This window comes from Littorina saxatilis, linkage group LG9, assembly GCF_037325665.1.
Source record: "Littorina saxatilis isolate snail1 linkage group LG9, US_GU_Lsax_2.0, whole genome shotgun sequence".
Taxonomy (NCBI): domain Eukaryota; kingdom Metazoa; phylum Mollusca; class Gastropoda; order Littorinimorpha; family Littorinidae; genus Littorina; species Littorina saxatilis.
In genome coordinates, this window is record NC_090253.1 from 59,074,839 (window position 1) to 59,096,406 (window position 21,568).

Consider the following 21,568-nt stretch of genomic DNA (forward strand, 5'->3'; position numbering starts at 1 on the left):
AAAACATATAAATATGTTATATTCCGATTAAAAACAAGCTTTTCTTGTTTGTTTGTTTGTTTAACGCCCAGTCGACCACGAAGGGCCATATCAGGGCGGTGCTGCTTTGACATATAACGTGCGCCACACACAAGACAGAAGTCGCAGCACAGGCTTCATGTCTCACCCAGTCACATTATTCTGACACCGGACCAACCAGTCCTAGCACTAACCCCATAATGCCAGACGCCAGGCGGAGCAGCCACTAGATTGCCAATTTTAAAGTCTTAGGTATGACCCGGTCGGGGTTCGAACCCACGACCTCCCGATCACGGGGCGGACGCCTTACCACTAGGCCAACCGTGCCGGTATTAAAAACAAGCTCAGAAAAATAAAAATATGAAAACTATGATTAAAATTAAATTTTTGAAATCGATTTAAAAACAATTTAGTCTTTTTCCTTGTTGGTTCCTGATTCAAAAATCATATAGATATGTTATTTTTGGATTCAAAACGAGCTCAGAAAGTTAAAAAGAATAGAGATACAGAAAAGCGTTCTATCCTGCCCAGCGCAACCACTGCCGCTCTGTACTGGCTTGTCAATTTCACTGCCTTTTCCACGAGCGGGGGACTTACGATGCTATAAGGTCTTGGTGAAAAAATGCAGTGCGTTCAGTTTTATTCTGTGAGTTCGACAGCTTGACTTAATGTAGTAATTTCGCCTTATGCAACTGGTTTGTTGATGCGTTTGTGCTTTACATGCTATTGTTGGTGGTGGTAGTCTGTGTTGTTGTTGTTGTTGTTGTTGTTGTTGTTGTTGTTGTTGTTAAAACACGAAAATGACTTTAAAATACAAAGAGTAAATCACTGAACTGATGAAAGCAGGGCGTGTGACTTCCATGCTTGCAGTGTATTGGCTAAGCGTGTTTTAAAATTTCAACTTGAAGAAACACCTTTGTAGTACTTACTGAAAATGACCTAGGTAAGCAATACTTCCATGTATGAATACCTGCTATTCAGACTTGGTCGTGTGACAGTTTTTTTCCACACGAGATCATGTTGATTGTCTAACGAAGCCGTCGGGCTGAGTTAGACATAAACTATTCAAGTGTGGAAGAAAACTCTGTCACACGACCAAGAATAGCATTTATGTCTCACAGCTTCAACAGAGGAGAGAACAAACAAGTTTTGAGTACTCACACTTTGACAGGCTAGCTAACCACACCAGCCATGATTGTAGAGAGATCTACTTTCACCGAAGTGACCGAACAACTATGAATGACGTATCGGTATGTGTAAATGATGTCACAGTCACCGTCACAGTCTGTATCTTTTGAAATATCGCATTCTTAATGACATCTTTTTGTGTCTGCATGCGCGAAATGTTTGTTCTTTTTGGTATGTTTGTCTTCTATGTACACAACTCTGTCCTTATAAATTCAGACTCACAGGCCTTACGTCATGATCGAGCCACTTTCCAAGGGCAGCAAAATTCGTGTATGGAAACAGTACTGTCGTCTCGGGTGCCGTTCGCAATATTCTCAGCGTTGAAGAATTTGTAAAGAAAAGAAACGATGACAGCAGGTGACATGAAAGCCATGTGTGCATTTTGAGGCTTTGTGAGGGACGATTTCGAGTTTGAATCCGTTCTTACCATGCTCCAAAGCGTGTAACATACAATCTTGCACACGTTTGCTTTTTACCGGCACGGTTGGCCTAGTGGTAAGGCGTCCGCTCCGTGATCGGGAGGTCGTGGGTTCGAACCCCGGCCGGGTCATACCTAAGACTTTAAAATTGGCAATCTAGTGGCTGCTCCGCCTGGCGTCTGGCATTATGGGGTTAGTGCTAGGACTGGTTGGTCCGGTGTCAGAATAATGTGACTGGGTGAGACATGAAGCCTGTGCTGCGACTTCTGTCTTGTGTGTGGCGCACGTTAAATGTCAAAGCAGCACCGCCCTGATATGGCCCTTCGTGGTCGGCTGGGCGTTAAGCAAACAAACAAACAAACAAACACGTTTGCTTTGGTAGTGGCAAAGAAGGAAAGCGTGTGACATAGCATGTTGGTTTTCAGGTACGGAGTTGGCTTCAACGCTGTGTACAACCTGACCGACACACCCTGCTTCTGGACCCGGGTGGTGCCTGAACCTGGACACACTGGACAGGTCTGTCTGGTGTTGTAGTTATAACTGAACAACCTGGGCACATTACACAGGTCTGTCTGGTGTTGTAGATATAACTGTGAGCAACCTGGTCACATTACACAGGTCTGTCTGGTGTTGTAGTTATAACTCTGGAGAACCTGGCCACATTACACATGTCTGTCTGGTGTTGTAGTTATAACTATGAACAACCTGGCCACATTACACATGTCCGTCTGGCGTTGTAGTTATTACTGTGAACAACCTGGCCACATTACACAGGTCTGTCTGGTGTTGTAGTTATAACTGTGAACAACCTGGCCACATTACACAGGTGTGTCTGGTGTTGTAGTAACTGTGAACAACGTGGCCACATTACACAGGTCTGTCTGGTGTTATAGTTATTACTGTGAACAACCTGGCCACATTACACAGGTCTGTCTGGTGTTGTAGTTATAACTGTGAACATCATGGTCACACTACACGGGTCTGTCTGGTGTTGTAGTTATAACTGTGAACAACCTGGTAAAACTACGCAGGTCTGTCTGGTGATGTAGTTATTACTGTGAACAACCTGGCCACACTGGACAGGTCTTACTGGTGTTGTAGTTATAACTATGAACAACCTGGACACACTACACAGGTCTGTCTGGTGTTGTAGTTATTACTGTGAACAACCTGGTCATACTACACAGGTCTGGTGTTGTAGTTATACCTGTGAACAACCTGGTCATACTACACAGGTCTGTCTGGTGATGTAGTTATTACTGTGAACAACCTGGTCACATTACACAGGGTTGTCTGGTGATGTAATAATATTGGGTTATTTTAACCACCTCTAAAAAATGTATTGTACCCATTTTCATACCCCTACTTAAGCATTCATTACCCTGTCATTTCATTGAAACTTTCCATGCCATTAAAGGCACTTACCTTGGCTGTCTGGCACACTTTTCGTATCAAATATTTCTTCAACAGGGGTCACGTGACCGCTTTCACAATCAGGAAACCCCCAAAATCGACCTGAAAAAAACGTTAGGTACCAATTACAAAATCGACTTAAATTCAGAATAGGTAGCACTTGATAACTTTGACATACGAGGAGAAAGACAAACCAATTATTTATCCGGAACAATTTGTTTTGTTTCACTGTCTTGTGTATTTTGTGTGTTATGTCATTCCTACTGATTTAGGTTTCGATCCCATGAGCTGTCAAAAACTGTTTTTTGCGCCAATGTTAAGGGGTACCATATCAGCAATGACCCGGTGGATTGCTTGAGTAACTTTAAAGATGTGGTCTATTTATGACTATCCGGGGCTACGAGTTTGAAAAGATAGGGCTCAGAATCATGTACAGAATTGTGTTCAGCGAACGCGGCCCAGGACCCCACTTATACTGCGTGTATGACCTTGAAAGCTTTATTCAACGCCTGAATTTTGCTGTGGTAACTTCCGGTTTGCTCTTTCAGGGCTGAGCATACTGTAGAAAGAGAGAGCAATGGGAAAAAATATAAACGCCTCTGGAGATTCGAACTTGATCAGGACCTCAAGATTTCGGTGCTGATGTCCTAACTACTAGGCTAAGTACTGCGCCAATTGTGAAAAAGAACGAAAAATATGAATTCATTTTCTTTTTATTCTTGAAGCAGCATGATTTATACCTCTATCTGTCTACTGTTCAGACGTGAATATAACTATTTCTTTGGTGTTTGATTTCAACTGCACAGAGCTTTGGAGTGATTCAATTACAGTTATTTTAATTTTTCGTGCATGTTGTAAATAGAGATATCGCAGCCATTGCATGGTGCGAATGTTGTGTAGAATGGTGGTGTAAACATGACATTGTGTTGTGTTTCGGTGAAACATGTTTGCAAATCAAAGGCAAATCTGAACGGTAATTAATTATGACGTTTTTGCATTGCATGAATGGTAATTCAATTGTAGAATGATATAAAGTTATCAATTTTTCTCTCTTCGTCAACACTGGTGGATTGGTCTAGCAGTTACGAAATCTGCCCTGCCATCTCAAGGTCTTGAGTTCGAATCTCTGAACAGGCATTTATTTTTTCTGCTCTAGCCCTCTTGACAACAAAGTATGCTGAGCCATGAGAGAGCAAACCGGAAGCTACCACAGCAAAATTCAAGCGTTTAATGAAGCTTTCAATGTCATACGAACCCCCCGCGGGTTGGGGCGAAGAATCTACCCGATGCTCCCCAGCATGTCGTAAGAGGCGACTAACGGATTCTGTTTCTCTTTTTACCCTTGTTAAGTGTTTCTTGTATAGAATATAGTCAATTTTTGTAAAGATTTTAGTCAAGCAGTATGTAAGAAATGTTAAGTCCTTTGTACTGGAAACTTGCATTCTCCCAGTAAGGTAATACATTGTACAACGTTGCAAGCCCCTGGAGCAATTTTTTGATTAGTGCTTTTGTGAACAAGAAACAATTGACAAGTGGCTCTATCCCATCTCCCCCCCTTTTCCCCGTCGCGATATAACCTTCGTGGTTGAAAACGACGTTAAACACCAAATAAAGAAATAAATAAATGTCATACGCGCAGTATAGGTGGGGTTTCAGGCCGCGTTCACTTTACAGAATTATGTACATGATTCGCAGTCCTATCTTCTCTAACTCGTAGACCCGGATATTCAAAAATTAACCACAGCTTTGATAGTATTGGCTGTTTGCATAAAATGACAAGGGAATGAATGCTTTAGCTGGGGTACGGAAAATGGTGCAATAATGTTTTGGTTTGTGTCACTGGTTAAATGCAGGAGACATTGATATGTCTTTGATTTTATTAACTCTACCTGTGTAATTAATTCCTTTTTTAAGCTGATAGTATTTAACTGTTTAAGCCCGCCCTGATATGGCCCTTCGTGGTCGGCTGGGCGTTGAGCAAACAAACAAACAAACTGCCACAATAAAATCTATGTTACAGTAAAATCACTGACAGTAAAAATGTATTTACATATATATATTTGTATTGTGATATCCTAAAATGTAACCTGTTCCTTTATTACCGAAAAGTTTGACTCCCATCTGCACACTTGAGAGTCATTAGATTCATGAACAATAGGCACCCTACCAATCCGAAGGGAAGTCGCTCAAGTGTTTACTTTTCTTGTTTGCTCTTTGATGGATTGATTGATTGCTGTTAACTGTTAACCTGTGGCTGTCTACCAGGTCGAAGAGAAGAAGCTGGGAGAGAAGCTGTGTGTGATGGACCCCAACTTCTTTGTGGCCAGTCCCCGTGCCAGACGACCGGGACAACAGCTGTCAGTCACAGACAGGTTCAGGGCTCAGTACTCCAACATGCTGGCCCCTTTCACGTTGGAAGGTTAGTAGAATTAATAAAGGCTGCACTCACTATACAGAATGTCAGTCTCCTGCTGTTACCATCTGTGATGAATGTGTCCTATTCTCTCAAGCTTTCAATTTTACTTATTTATTTTGTGGTGATTCTTGTGCAAATGTTTAATCCCCATCTACTATATATATCAAACTCAATGTAAGTGTTTGTGTGTGTGTGTCTGTCTGTGGTCGCCGTACCTCAGAGATGGCAAGAGGCAGGAACAAGATAGTGTGCATGCACACTACCTAGGACCCGCAGATGTATACCTTGGTTTTAGTTTCTTGATTCATTGTTTCCTTCCTTGGTTAATGAACCTCCCCATTATTGAAAACAGCCTATATAATGCAAGACCAGTACAGCACCTACCGCAACACGGTGGCCTAGTGGTAAGGCATCCGCCCAGTGAGCGAGAGGTCGTGGGTTCGACCCCCGGCCGGGTCATACCAAAGACTTTAAAAATTGGCAATCTAGTGGCTGCTCCGCCTGGCGTCTGGCATTATGGGGTTAGTGCTAGGACTGGTTGGTCCGGTGTCAGAATAATGTGACTGGGTGAGACATGAAGCCTGTGCTGCGACTTCTGTCTTGTGTGTGGCGCACGTTAAATGTCAAAGCAGCACCGCCCTAATATCACCCTTCGTGGTGGACTGGGCGTTAAGCAAACAAACAAACAAACAAGTACAGCGCCTACTGTTTATCTGTAGCAAGCACATAATGCTGGTGTAATTAGAGACTATCTATTGCTCAGGAGAATACACGAAGACAATAAAATCAACCAGGAAGGTTTTAGAATTAAAGGGAGGTAACTCTTGCTTTTTTGTATACACGCAAGCATATACCTTATCAATCTCCAAGGGTGTAAACTGATAAAGTTTAACCTGTTACTTAATTACCTCGAACTTTCTCAAGAAAGGGAGGTAACTCATACCATAAAAGAAACGTTAGCAGTAATTGGATTTATGGTGATATGTCTTCAATTGCTCTTCAGGTCAAAAATATTTGAAATGTCCTAACGTTCTCAATTCACAAATTAGCAAGGGAGGTAACCCCTTTCCGAAAAAAGTTTGATTTGAAGATTTTCTTGCGCATTTATCTTTCATTCAAGGTTCTTGGATATTAAATTCAGAAAACTCCCCTGTGATGGTTCTTGGAATAAATTACAAAGTGCTGGGCTATTGCCAAGGGCGGAGCCTTGGGTTTTCCTTTCTCAGATTATGGACCTCCCCTTTATTGAATACAGCCTCTATAGTGCAAGGCGTTACTTTTTGTTTTTATCCAAACAAGGGAGGTAACGCTGGTAATCATTGGATAGCGAGCGTCCTAAAACGCTTAAGGGCTCCACTTACAGAACTGCTAGTGTTATCATAAAAATAAGAAGTTATTGCTTCCTTTTCGTTTTATTTCTCAATCCCTGAGCTTACATATATGGACTATCTTTTAAATGTCAAATCCCTTTTAATTCTTTTTTCGGAGGTGTAGACTAGAATCATGTTTTCTGTCAAATGAGGAGGGGGTAGTAGTAAAAGCAGCACAGCTCAAGATTTAGCATATTTAAGGGGTATTTTTATTTTTACTGTGGTTAAAGAAGTACCGTAACTTAGTTGTTTTAGAAATGTTTTATTTCTTTTTCGGTTTAATTCCACTTTTGTTTGTGTTTCATGCTTGATATCAAGTTTCAAAAATGTGTATGTCTAAAATATCTGTTCCATCAAAAGACAACAGAGCTGCTCATGAAAAGTCATAGCAAGGTTTTATTTGTATGTGTTATATACTTTTCTCAGACCTGTTATTAAATGTCACTAATGTGGCAACAGTTACATAAATAGATATCAGGTCCCCCAAAATCATGTTCGGTGTTGTGTGTACCCTTACCATTTAAAACGTTCAACCAAAATCCATTACAGCTTCTATCCCTCGAAAGGATATATTCTCCCTTCCAATAGACTGTCAAGCATCTCTGCAATAATACCAACCTGTTTTACTTGATTTGGAAAAGTTGTATGTCCGCCCCACGTAATGGTACGTGCCTCTTGTGTTCACGCTCATGTACCCCACCTCGAATCTACCCAGAACTTAAATGTGACAAGAACATCCATCCGCTTGGTCCCATATAAAAACAACAACTGCCTCTGTGTAGGAATGTTTTATAAGCTGACAGGAAAAAGTGCCGCTGTACAGGCAGCTATTTTCGGTATGTGTCCAAGTGGAAGGATGCTCTTGTTACATGCAACAGCCTGGACAGATCTGTGGTGGTGTACATGATGGCTCACGCGACAAGGACTTTGCCTTGAAGCCCCTCTATTGTATTGCAGGGACCAGCACAGAGGCGCAGTCAGGAACAGTGTTCAGGTTACCGCTCAGGACGGAAGAAAAAGCAAGGAAGACCAAAATCAAACAGCCAGCAGCGACCATGAAGGAAGTGAACGACCTTCTGCAAGACTTACGGTCAACCATGGGCGAGTGTCTTCTCTTCCTGAACAACGTCAGGAAGATCGGAGTGTACACAGCAAAGGCAGACGGAACAGTTGAACTGGACTATGAAACGAAGCTCAGTACAGACGAGAACAACACCGAAAGTCAGCAAGAGTTCTACGAACACGTGAAGCAGGAATCAAAAAAGCTGAAAAAGGAAGGTTCCTTATCAGGACTTATCGATTTTTCCTCCAAAGAGGTTGCTGTACACTGCCGAGTTTCTCACGGTGACCAGTCAACAGAGGACTGGTTGGTTGTCCACAGGTTTGGTTTGTCCAACACGGAGACTTTGCCTGCAGAACTACAGCATGCAGATTTAGTGAAGGAACATAAGTTGCTCCCTCTAGGAGGAGTTGCTCTCTGCCTGTCACTCAAAGCTGACAATGGTGGACGACCCTCGTCATCTGCGACTGAAGAGTTCTCCACCTCCAAAGTAGGCCGCAGAGAGGGTAGCGTCCCAACGACAGCACACAATAGAAGTGTAAGTAGCCACGCTCAAAATGAAAGGGAAGAATCCACATATTCTCCTGGTGAAAGGAACCAGAGAAAGTTTCAGGCCTTCTGCATGCTGCCCATCCCAGTCACAACAGGCCTCCCAGTGCACGTTAACGGTCGCTTTGCGCTGGATCACGAGACACGACGTAACATCGACACCAGGCCTAAAAACAAACTGACGTCATGGAACCAGCTATTGGCACGCAGCGTCATCGTACCTGCTTACGTCACTGCTCTTCACGAGGTCAGGCAGTTGTGCTTTTCTGGAGAAGAGTCTTCGTTATGTACAGATAGTGCACAGACATACCGTGAAACACAATCACAGAAACGCGACAGCCTCTTGGAGTGCAAGGACTTGCAGAACAAACTGAGACATTACTGTGACTTTTTCCCTGATGTCAAGATGGAAGTTGATCATTTTTGGAAGTGTTTGATGACGTCGTTCTACAAGCTGCTCGCTGAGAGAGAAGCTGACGTGTTCCCTGTGGTGAGAACAGATCTTAACCGCCTGCTGTGGGTGCCGGCTGTTAAATCTGAGGGTTTCCCTGGGTACTTTTTGAGACATCCTTCTACTCATTCAGGGCTGAAACAAGTACTGATGCATTTAAACATGAACATCATTGAAAGTTCTATCAAAATCCATGATGCATTCATCAATAGTTCAGTGCGGAGTGTCAAAGCTGTGGATAAGGAAACAGTGATAAATTTTCTGCAGTCTTGTCACAGAGATGATTCAGACACGGACAGCTGTAACCTGAAGCACCTCCCTAAGTCTGTCGAGGACACGGGTTTCAAAACAGCAGAAGGTGTCTATAAAGTATTCACATTTATAGAGGAAAAAGATCGAAACCTGGAAGGACTTCCTCTCAGCTTGAGGATGTCAGGACAGCTGCATTGCTTCACTCCTCACAATCCTACAATTGTGTCTGAATTCTACGACTTGCTGCCTGGGTCCAGCAGCCTTTTCCTACACAGCAAGTTGATATCGTGTGTAATCCTGAGTGAAGAGAGCCCTCTCCCCAAGTACCTGCAGCTCTTTGATCTTGCTGTTCTGGCCCAGCATCTGCCATTCACTCTGCACGAATCCATGGTGAGCAGTGGCCTAACCCCATCGTTGGATGAATTATCCTCCAAACACCAAGATTTCTGCTTGGATGACTGGATCAGACGTCTCTGGTGTTTTCTTGATGACCTAGAGAAAAACGAACCAGGCCAAAATATGGAACTTCTTCAGCAGTGGTGTTTGATTCCGGCACAGAACGACGGAACAGTCTACCTATTTCCTGTTAGAGACAGAGACCATGTTGTCTATATTCCCGCACACGCAAGATCAGAAGTAGTATTTAGCGAGAATGAACAAGTCAACAAAAGTCTTAAAAAACTTCCATTATTCAAACTAGACATGAGACTTGTCTCTTACACACGTATAGCAACTAACACTGTGGCGTCAGTCAACAATCCTAGATACCTGATCACAGCTCTCACCGATATACAGGAGCACAACTTGAACAGCAGTGAAGCTGAGGCCATACTGGATTTATTTTACAGAACAGTGGATTACCGATGTCTTGCTTCCAGAATACGACTGTTGCCATTCTTCGAGAGACCGGACGGTTCTTTCGTAGCGGTGGGAAATGACAACAGTCTGCTCTGCCTACCTGATGGCATTCCTCACGATGGTCTGAACGAATGGTCCAACAACAGAAGCATCTCCCTGGTCAAAAGAAACAGCCGGCTAGAAAGCCTTTTTGTAATGTTAGGGATTGCGTCTCCTGACAGGGAAGAGTTCTACTGTGAACACCTGTTGTCGACACTGTCATCAATTCGAGCAGACACCATTCCCAGACACATGGAGTACATCAAAGACTCCCTCAACTATGAAGACGGCACACCTCTGCTCAACACACTGCGTCAGACATCGTTCATCAAAGGGACGGATGGAACTCTCTCTGCTGCCTCGAAGTTCTTCAGCCCTTACTGCAACGTGTTCAAGGTGATGATTCCACAGGAACGATTCCCTCCACCTCCTTACAATGACGACCAGTGGAGGTCATTCTTGGAGCGTGTTGGCATGGTCAGTAAGGTATCAAAAAGATGGTTTCTCACCTTTGTCAGACAGGTTGCAGAAGCAGGAAAAACATCTGTGTCCTCTAAGGTAAAGCAGCAGTCTGGGGAACTAGCAACTTGCCTCAAAACGTCTGCTAAGCTCCGATGCGAAGACTTTTTGAAACAATTAAAGGGTATCAAGTTTCTTGTGCCACTGTCACACCTGGATGAAGGTGAATTGCTTCAGTCCATCCACCCGTTGTTCCACCCACCCACACCGCTGATATCGTTCTCTGAAGGACTGTCACCTGACCAGCAGTACCTTGGATGGACCAGCTCGTGCCTCTTGTCTCAAGACGCGGATCCTTCACGGTTCATTAACTGGGAATGTTACATGCATGAGTGGGTTGGGTTCAGCCCACAACCCTGTGTAGACCTGGTTGTGAGACATGTGAAGAACGTGTGTCAGTCTCTGAGCATGAAAGATAAGGGTGACACGTCTGTCCTGACAGGCTTTGACGACTTGCAACTGACATCTCTGGAAAATATCATCGAGGCTATCTACAAACATTTGGAGAAACTTCCTGATGATCAGCTTGAGCAGCTACATGATGTTGCTGTCATATTTGATAGAAAAAAGAAAGCCATGTTCTCACCAGATCAAGTCGTCATCACAATTCTCCCAGAGCAGATCGTGGATGGTTTTGTGACGGGTGCTCCAGAAACGCTGGGAAAATATTTTGACTTGTTCCGTAGACTTGGAGTGTGTGAAACTGTCACTCTGGATCACTATGCTATGGCTTTGGAGAGACTTCAAAGCTTGTCTCATGGAGAAGTCCTCAACCCCAATGACCTGAAACTGGTTGCTGATGCTGTTCACAGTTTATTCAGTCTTTTGAGAGGAGGTAATGAACAGGACTCTCTGTCAAGACATCCACTTTTCGTCCCTGGAGAAGAAATCAGCATGATGACAACAGAACTGATTCCACAGGTAAGACTGATTGACTCCCGACAACTGATCCTCGAGGTCAACGAAAGCCAACAAGAGCGATTGAAGAAGCCTATCAAAGAGCTTGCTGTGTTTGCAGGCTTCCGTCGACTTGGGTTAAAAGGCCATCATCTCAGTGAAGTTACGTTACTTCCTGAGCCGTACAGAATGAAAAAGTGGTATGAAGTTGTGAGAGAGAAGCTGGTGGAGTCATGCAAAACTCTGGCGAGAGAGGACTCTGAAACAGGTCTTGTTGCTGACCTACTGCGGTCAGAAGAGTTTGCAATTATCGTCAAACGCTTAGCGCACCACCAGCAGATCGACAAGGATCAGACATTCACAGAGGATGATGAGAAGAAGATAGAAGATTCTTTGAAGCAACTCAATGTTCTCAAAGTAACTGACCTGAAAACGGTACTCAGCTACAATGGACAGGAGCTGCAGGACACGCAGCAACAGAAAGACTTCTTTGTAGTGAGGGAAGCAGAAGCTGGTAACTCCTCCAGCTACGGATCAGTGACAAAAGTGTCTTTGTATATCAACGACGGTGAGATAGTCGACATAGCAAAGAACAGAAAGTTCGGGATGTTCGTGCGCAAAGCTGTTGAGTGGGCAGTAGGTTATGGATTGCCACCAGTGCTTGACATTTGCTTGACAGAACCTTTATCACAGGCCCAAAAGACTATGGATGAAGAAGATATAAAACCTTACGAAATAAGGCAGCCCGTGATCAGGAGCACTGTTTTCCCTCCCCCTGGGTCCTTTGTTCCTGAGGACATGCACTTTCTGTTGGACCAGGACGTGTACGAGTTCAAGCCGTCAGAGTACGTGGCCCACGAGCTGCACGACCCCATCCTGGACATCCCGGGCAGTGATACAGACGACACTGACAATGATACAGAGGACAATGAGTGTGATGACACAGATGGCACTCAGTGCGACGATACAGATGACACTCAGGGCCAAAACACAGAAAGCGTCAAGCCAGTCTACATCTTCGCCAAGGTTATAGAGGTGAAGGAACCTGACACTGTTGCCAGCGATGTCAGAACGAGGCTGCTGCTGCTGCGCTACGTCATAGACGTTGGAGAGGACGAGGAGCCAAAAGAGGTACGTTTACTTTGAACAGATAACAGCGATACAGCATTAATGGCTTTCTTGTTAGACAATTGATACTGGATTATTAAAAGTGCAATGACATGTCTGGAGTTCATTAAGAAGTTTGCCAGCTTACTGTGTACCGCGTGCATGAATGGTTATCAGTCATTGCCATATTGAATCATGCAGTATGTTTCTTACGTAGTTACGCTTGTTCTCCATGTTTATGTTAAATCACGTTTGATTTGTCATTTTGATTAAGTTTTTGACGGTTCTAACTTCTTAACAATAGCCTTTCCAGTGGAGTGTGTTTCTCTCTCTCTCTCTCTCTCTCTCTCTCTCTCTCTCTCTCTCTCTCTCTCTCTCTCTCTCTCTCTCTCTCTCTCTCTCTCATAGAATTTCAGATACGGCAAGATGCTCTTTATTGTACGTATTAACTGATAGTAGTCGACATGCTCGTAGAATTCTGGACTATTTCTGACCAACTTCTGACTTATCAGAACCTTAATTTTATTACATATGCACTAACATTATATTATTTCAAGGCGCCAAATGATCCACCAAGATTGCTCTGTGTACAGGTGGAAGCCAGTGAGCTGTACAAGTTCATCAGACGAACTCCCACAGCCGTCGCTCCTTTCACTGGAGACACGACCGCGACCCCTGCCGCCTTCAGCCAGCCCGGGGCCAGTGACGACCTGAAGGCGGTACTCAAAGACATTCGACGTCAGCTGCGGCAGCTATGGAGTTCCATGCTCGACGACAAAAGCCGTAAGCGAATCGTCAAGCGATTGTTTCTCAGGTGGCATCCGGACAAGAACCCGGACAGAAATGACTTTTGCACCAAGGTTATGCAGGCGATACTCCGTTATGTGTCCCTGCTAAATGACGGTAAGGAGCTCACATCAGATGATGAGGATGTTGTTGACAGTGGAGACTTTTCAGACTATGGCGGTCGAGGTTCCACAGGAAGTGGCTATAGGCGGCAAGGCTCAAGATGGAGAGGTTTTAGGCATGGCGGCTGTAGCGGAAGCAGTTACGGTGCTTTCTTCGATAACCTATTCACAAGGGCCAAGACTTACAGCAGCTCGAGTAGAAACTTCAGCTCCAGTGACAGGCACGACACGTACGACTTCTGGAAGTCTTCTTCCAGTCACCATGCCAACCCCCAGCCCGAGGAGGGAAAGCGGTGGCTGCGACAGGCGGAGAAAGACGTGGAGGCGGCCAGAGAGACGCTACAGCGAGACAATGCTGGCTTCAACTGGGTGTGCTACCTGGCTCATCAGGTAGGCTGTTTAGCTGTCAGGTGTCGGTTACCATTGACTTTTACCCTGTCCAAGGTGCGAGATTTGTTATTCATATCTATACAATGTTTCAGAATGTTTCAAAATTATTGCTATGTGCGCTCACAGGTGAAATATTTGAGGTCATCATTAAACCAAACTCTCATTACATTTCGTCAAAATAGACTATTGTATTCTAGTATATCCTGGGAATTGAAAAGTGAGCCAGGTTGTATGTGTATATGTGCGTGCATTCACGTCAATCCCAATAAAACTACTTGACAGATATTTTAAAATGTCCTATATAAACATGTATTCTTCCAGACGATATCCCCAGAATTTGTTTGGGGATAAATGCCTTTGATGGTGTCATTAGTTTCTCAAAGAAAAGGTGAAGCGGCACTGTGACGACCTTTTTTAAAATCAAATTCTTTGAAATTTTGGTCAAACATTCTTTGAGCCGGTGTAACACGAAATTGTTACTCCACGAAAAATTTACTCCGGAGTAAATATTTCGTACGAAATTCTTACTCCGAGTACACTTTTCGTAAGAGAAAAGAACTCCCAAAGGCACGAAAAAATTACTCCCTCCACGAAATTTTTACTCCCCATTTTTTTTTACTTCCAGTACAAATCTCGCACGCAAAAATGGGATGCGGGCGAGGGGATAATGCCAATAAGTGATATCGCGCACACGAATGTCGCGCTACCCTCCTTCCACCCCTTCTACCACCAAGACTAACAGGGGACAAGGGAGTAAAAATTTCGTACACCTGGCATGGGAAGTTAAATTGCTTGTGTTGGGGTGAAGTAATTTATTCGTTATTTATTCGTCAGGGGAGTAACATTTTTGAACAAAATGTTTACTCGGAACTCACCTGTCCTGGGGAATAATTTTCTCGTGCAATGGGGGAGTGCTTTTTTCGTAAAGGGAGTAACTTTTTCGTACGAAATGTTTACTCCGGAGTAAAAATCTCGTGGGAGTAGTTTTCTCGTGTTACACCGGTACAGTCTACGGGATGGTATTTCAGCTGGGAAGCTTAGAAATACACTTTTTTTATATTAAAATCTTAAAATTGCAAAACAAATGTGTGTGTGTGTGTGTGTGTGTGTGTGTGTGTGTGTGTGTGTGTGTGTGTGAGTGTGTGTGTGTGTGTGTGTGTGTGTGTGTGTGTGTGTGTATGTGTATGTGTGTGTGTGTTTTCCTTTTTTAATTTCGATTTGCTTTGCTTTTGTTTAGCGTTAGAATGTAAGCGCAAATCATGCTTCCATTGCAGGCGGCGGAAAAAGCGATGAAAGCAGTGCTGTATTGCCGAGACGCGGGCCATTATGTGAGGAACAGCCACAGCATCTGCTCCATCGCCAGCTGTGTGCAGGATGACACGATACAGAGCGCTGTGTCCACGCTGGACGGCATCGTTGGTTTTCACACTCGCATGCGCTATCCGAGATTTAGTAATGACTACCCAAAGATTCCATTTGAAGTCTACGACACACAAGCCGCCTCAGAAAGCTTCAACTGTGCTGCAAGAATTGTTGAAAGAGCTGGGCAACTGGTGAGACTTTCAAAGATAAAATGCGCCTCAGAGTATTGTTGAAGTAACAATTTATTTTTGTTTTGTGTGTGACACAGATGAGTACACAGTTAAAATATTCACACAACGATCCCACAGATGGTTTTAACACATCATTAGTGTTGCCAGCCAAACGCAGTTTGTTCAGTTTGCATTTCCCGCCAAAATGGCATTCACATTTTCCTTTAATCACAATCCAGGGCTACATCCTGTGTGCAACATGCCATAATTGAACCAATTTCATTGTTTTACAATTTTCTGACGTAATCAAACACAAATCCTTGAGGCAATATAACAGCGATAAAAACAACTCTTGCTCACGATGGCACTTGACGTAATTAGTTCGTGTGATCAGGAACTTTTTCCTCCCTTACTTAGGCTGTTTTCCCTCTTGCGCTAACCTACTAAGATAATGATACAAATTCATCATTGCAAAATAACAGTGTTGGACTTCTAACCATCTTAAAAGTCAATGAAACTTGAAAATTTTCTAAATGGGTAGATGCTTGAAGCTTTGAAAAGGGGGAAGGGGTGGGTAGTGATGTATGTGTGTGTGTATGTGTGTGTGTGTGTGTGTGTGTGTATGTGTGTGTGTGTGTGTGTGTGGTGAAAGAGAGAGGGGCTAGTAACGTGGGGGAGGAGGGGCAAGAAAGTTGTGGTTTTATTTTATTCCAGATGGAAAGAAGCAAATATTCATTTTTTATTTGTAGCCTGAAAATTTATTAAAGGCACAGTAAGCCTCCCGTAAACCATCACAGATACTGTCAGGCTTTTACACACAGTACAAACACCCTTTCATTTAAACACTCACCGCTTGAGAACATCCTAGGTGCCCTCCGTAAAGAGCGAGCAATTTTCAAAGAATTTATTTTTGTGTGGTTTATCTTACCCCTGAGCCATCGTGAACCCGTGTGATCCAGTTTCCCTTTTTCACAATGCAGTCGTCAGTTAGAGGGCTGTCATACAGGCGACTCAGTCGTTGCGATTCAGTCGTCGCGATTCAGTCTTTGGGCGATCGCACATCACATCGTAGGCCATGACCCGTCACACTATGAACGATAGACGAACGATTGACGAACGATAACTCCACGCGAGCGGGGCGGAAGTGCCGTGACACGGCAAACGCGCTTTGCGAGAGCAGACGCTAAATGTTCGAACGTCGCTCTACCTTTCTGAAAAATTCCTTTCAGCATTACGCCTTTGCAAGAAATAAAGTTCCCAGACAGCTGCAATTAATGTTTTACGACCGCTGTACACGCCTAAAACGTCTCCTTTATATCTGAGTAAAAAACTGTTCTTCCAAAAAGTTTTGAATCGACGAAGAGACGCTGTACGCCACTGTCCGCCATTATTTTACGTCACGGCGTCAAGGCCGCAGCAACGCGTTCTGATTGGCTCTGTTGGCTCTGCCCCTGCGATTGACCGACGACTGGATCGCAGGAATAGAACATGTTCTAAACCTCAAAGCTACGAGGGAATCGCATGAGACTGAGTCGCAGACTTGTCGTAGCTGTTTTCTACGACTGAGTCGGCTGTGTGACAGGGTAAATCACGCGACTCAGTCGCATGTGTGGCAGCCCTCTTAGTAATTTGAATGCGACTCGATGTGAGCTTATCTGCAATAGCACGTTATTATGTACCTCTGACTATGCACGAAACAAACGGCTGTGGTGCTCCCATGGGTTCGCCTTCACGCGGCGGGAGCGTTTAAACAGAGCTACCCCACCCCTTTACTTCTCTTCTTTTGTCTTATTTCTGCCTTACCAGTCCTTTCACCTATATTTCCTTCCAAGAAAACTCTCCCTACTATTCCCTGCAGTTTTCCAATTCTTTTCTTGTTGTCTTATTTCTACCTGACTGGATCCATCACCTTTATTTCACTTACCAAAAGTCTTCTTTTCCACATCCTTATTTCTCTGCACCCCGCATGTTGTAAGAGGCGACTAACGGATTCTGTTTCTCCTTTTACCCTTGTTAAGTGGTTCTTGTATAGAATATAGTCAATGTTTGTAAAGATTTTAGTCAAGCAGTATGTAAGAAATGTTTAGTCCTTTGTACTGGAAACTTGCATTCTCCCAGTAAGGTCATATATTGTACTACGTTGCAAGCCCCTGGAGCAATTTTTTGATTAGTGCTTTTGTGAACAAGAAACACTTAACAAGTGGCTCTATCCCATCTCCCCCCTTTCCCCTATCCCATCTCCCCCCTTTCCATCGTCACGATATAACCTTTGTGGTTGAAAACGACGTTAAACACCAAAGAAAGAAAGAAAGAACTGCTGTGGTTCACAAGAACGCCAGCGATGGCTTTTGACTGTTCAGAGGAACTGGCGATAGGCATAAACCATCGTCTGCTACGAGAACCACGACCTTGCGTGACACTGCTTCCGGGCTTTTCTTTTTTCAAACTTTCAAAACTTCGAATTGTACTGATCTTGTCTTGATGAAAAAAGATTTCTTTTACGATTTTAAAAATGTTTGTGTAACAAACTGTCAATTACCGCGGGTTAGGGGAAAGAATTTACCCGATGCTCCTCAGCATGTCGTAAGAGGCAACTAACGGATTCTGTTTCTCCTTTTACCCTTGTTAAGTGTTTCTTGTATAGAATATAGCCTAGTCAATGTTTGTAAAGATTTTAGTCAAGCAGTATGTAAGAAATGTTAAGTCCTTTGTACTGGAAACTTGCATTCTCCCAGTAAGGTCATATATTGTACTACGTTGCAAGCCCCTGGAGCAATTTTTTTATTAGTGCTTTTGTGAACAAGAAACAATTAACAAGTGGCTCTATCCCATCTCCCCCCTTTCCCCGTCGCGATATAACCTTGAACGGTTGAAAACGACGTTAAACACCAAATAAAGAAAGAAAGCTGTCAATTTATTATTTAAATGTTAAAAGTTAGGTCTAGCGCCAAAACGCACCACGGTCCGATTGTCTCTGGGACAATCCGCAAAATTAATTCTTTAAAAATTGCTCGCTTTTTACGTAGGGCACCTAGGATGTTCCCGTTTGGTGAGCGTTCAAATGGAAGTGTGTTTGTACTGTGTGTAAAAGCCCGACAGTATCGGTGATGGTTTACGGGAGGCTTACTGTGCCTTTAAGTACAAGCTAAATAATGGTTTCAAGGTTGGTTTGGGGTTTTCTTGATATCTTTAACCTATTTATCTATTCAGATTTGAAGAAGGCTGGTAATATTTTAATAAGAGAAAGTGAACATTATAAGATTTATGGAACCGTCTTGGCAAGAAAAGCACAGAGTATACATTTATTCTGCCGAAAAATATTAGGGGTTTATATTGCACAAAATAAATAATTGAACAGCTTTGGGTTTTTTTAGTGGGGGGGGGGGGTGCATAAGGTGGGAAAGTACATCTAATTCCCGTAACGTTCGTGTATTAAAATCAATCCTTATTCTCTCCATCACAGTTTCGCGAGTACAGACCTCCACCACCACCACCACCACCACCGCCACGTCCACCATCGCCACCACGACGTACACAACAACCGTATCCTCAACGCTCCATCGGCGGCAACTACAACCTGAGTTTGCCGTCGCCATCATCTTCAAGCGGTAGTCCTGCTGCTGCAATTCAAAGTAAGTGTCACGGGTCAGGACTGATGTGCACGAAAAAGTTACCAGCCGGGTGTAAAGTGGTTGAAATTACAAACTTGCCTCAAAATAAACCAATCCGACTTCGCGGCTGGTTCCCATCCGGTTGGTAATTGCCTTATGCGTATCGGCACTGGTAGCTCAATTGGTAAGAGCACTGGATTTATGATCCTCGGGTCACAGGGTCGAATCCAGGCCGGGACTGTTAGGGGTCAACTTTTTATAACAGAGACGGTACCCATGTCCAACAACCTTGTCGCAGTCTCTGCACATAAAAGACCGCGATCATTCTGCCAGAAAACATAATGCCTGATTAAGCTTCAAAAAAGCATACACCTGGTTAACACGACTCTTGTTGCTGCTGGCTTTTATCTAGTAGGAAGAGATGAGAATTTTCCAGGGAGATTGAGAATAACGCAATAAAAACGAAAACAAAAGCCAGGAGCAATTACAAGTATTTGGGTGGGCAGAGAATGTTCTTCAAGTCAAGTCAAGTCAAACAGTTTATTTACCAAATGCAAAGCACAGGATTTTGTTATGGTGTATGCATAAAACTTCACACTCCTTCCACACGCATATATCATAATAAATATGTACAGATAAAGTGTTCAGTTTCACTGGGCCTATTTACGTGTGTATACCAACCAGACAGTTCAAAACGGACTGGTTGTTCTTTTAGCACCAATTTGACAGGAGTAAACACAGGTATAATCACAGGTTGCATGGATAAAGATAAATGAATTCCCTAAAATCTATCTAAAAATATAATCATCAATATAATAAATCCGAGTACATGCTGACACAGTTATTCAAAGGACACAACCCTTATATCTATTAAGATATTTCATTTAAGGATACTCGATCCATTTCAAAACTTTAGCTGACACATATCACAGATCTAACAGATCTAAGAACGATCCACCATTGAGGCCGCAAGGACTGCCTCAGGAAAGAAACTGTTCCTGAAACGAGAAGTCCTGCTCTTCAGAGCGCGGAAGCGCTTGCCTGACGGAAGGGGCTCGAAGGCATGTTGTTTTGTACTGTGATTAATGTTTCAAGGCAAACAATAGAGAGCTTACACTTGGGTGTTTATATATCTCTCTCACGAAATCTACTAATGTAGAGAGGGGAAGAGAGAGAGATAGACAGAGAGACAAGGGGATAGAGATATAAGATACCATAAGATATTTTTCTTTTTATTCAATGTTAGAATCAACTATAATGTGACTAGTAGGAAAGTGGTCTGCTATAATGTACAATGCAAAACGTTGACTAGACATTAAGTACTCAGAACAAAATATTGTAATATATATAAAATAAAAATCAGCAATAGATTCTTATCTGATGCAACAGAATTGAATTGAACTTTTTTTTTCGAGGGTGACAGAGTAACATTGAGGGTAAGTAAATAACAGGATGAAATAAAAGTTAAGTTAACTACAGTAACAGAGAGAGAGAGAGAGAGAGAGAGAGAGAGAGAGAGAGAGAGAGAGAGAGAGAGAGAGTGAGAGTCAGAGAGAGAAGAGTGCTTTTTAAAATGTCTAGTTGTTGTGCTTTTGTGTGTGTGATCTGTTTTGTTTAAACGAGCACTAGTGGGTTTTTTCTTGGTTTTTGTTTCTAGATCCCCAACGCAAGGCCCTACCACCACCACAGCAATAAGCTCTACCACCACCATGAGTATTCCAGGGTGTAAATTGTAGTGTCAAGGATTAAAATTTGTTTATTGTGATTGTCTAGTGATGTGCTGACAGACACGAGCCTGTGTTGGTGCATGCCTCTAGCCCAAAATAATATGCCAAGAGATGCAAGGATGATATGTATTTTTTACTGTTAAATATGTGACATTTCATTTGCAAGACAGTTGGACATTTTCAAGACAGTTGGAAAATTGAAACTTATATTCTACCTTTCCTTTCAATTTGGAGAATAGGTTATTTCATACAGATTATACTTGCTTGATAACTTGTTTGCATGTTTGTTAAAGAATTGTTTCTTGCCATGTTGTCGTATTATTGGTTTGTCCGTTATTTCTTAGTTTCTGATGTAAGAATATAATGTACATACACAGCATGTACCCGATACGATGCTGTCGGGAATGATCCAAATGCAATTGACTCTTCAAGTTTGTAATCTTTGTATTCCTGAAATAAGAAGAAGGAACACAACTCTTGCTGTTTTCTCTCCTTTGAAAACCTTTTAGTGTCTTAATTGTCTGCATGGTAGTCTCTTTAGAGGCAAGTTTTAACTTTTACTCACATGAGTAAATTAAAAGCACCTGAGCTTGTATTAAAGCTCTGGTGGACCAGGTTATCCTACTTCTTTATCTTTATTGTAGTATTAGTGTAGTAATACAGTGAGGATAAAGGAGTAAGATACGTGATCGACCAGCGCTTTAACACAAGCTACTTGATCATGGAATGGTGTGACTGACAGCTTGCTCCTTTTGGTTTATTTGTATATTTATCCTTGCATTGTAGAACAAAATGTATGCAACAAATGTGATTCCTTCGAAGTTTTTTTTTGTAAATAGCCTGT

At 42.9% G+C, this 21,568-nt stretch overlaps 1 protein-coding gene and 1 long non-coding RNA gene across 2 annotated transcripts in view; both read left to right on the top strand.

Moving 5' to 3' along the window:
- Window positions 1-15,449, top strand: part of LOC138977300 (sacsin-like) — a 38,087-nt gene extending 22,638 nt beyond the window's left edge. The window contains exons 18-22 of the mRNA XM_070350201.1: window positions 2,051-2,141; window positions 5,304-5,457; window positions 7,782-12,580; window positions 13,150-13,854; window positions 15,129-15,449. Coding sequence (XP_070206302.1) covers window positions 2,051-2,141; window positions 5,304-5,457; window positions 7,782-12,580; window positions 13,150-13,854; window positions 15,129-15,449 — 6,070 coding nt within the window. The remainder of the gene's footprint in view (window positions 1-2,050; window positions 2,142-5,303; window positions 5,458-7,781; window positions 12,581-13,149; window positions 13,855-15,128) is intronic.
- A 3,429-nt stretch (window positions 15,450-18,878) lies between these two features.
- Window positions 18,879-21,198, top strand: LOC138976622 (uncharacterized). The gene is made up of 2 exons (XR_011459097.1): window positions 18,879-19,018; window positions 20,655-21,198. It is a non-coding gene; the product is annotated as an uncharacterized lncRNA (long non-coding RNA).
- Window positions 21,199-21,568: the final 370 nt, after the last annotated feature.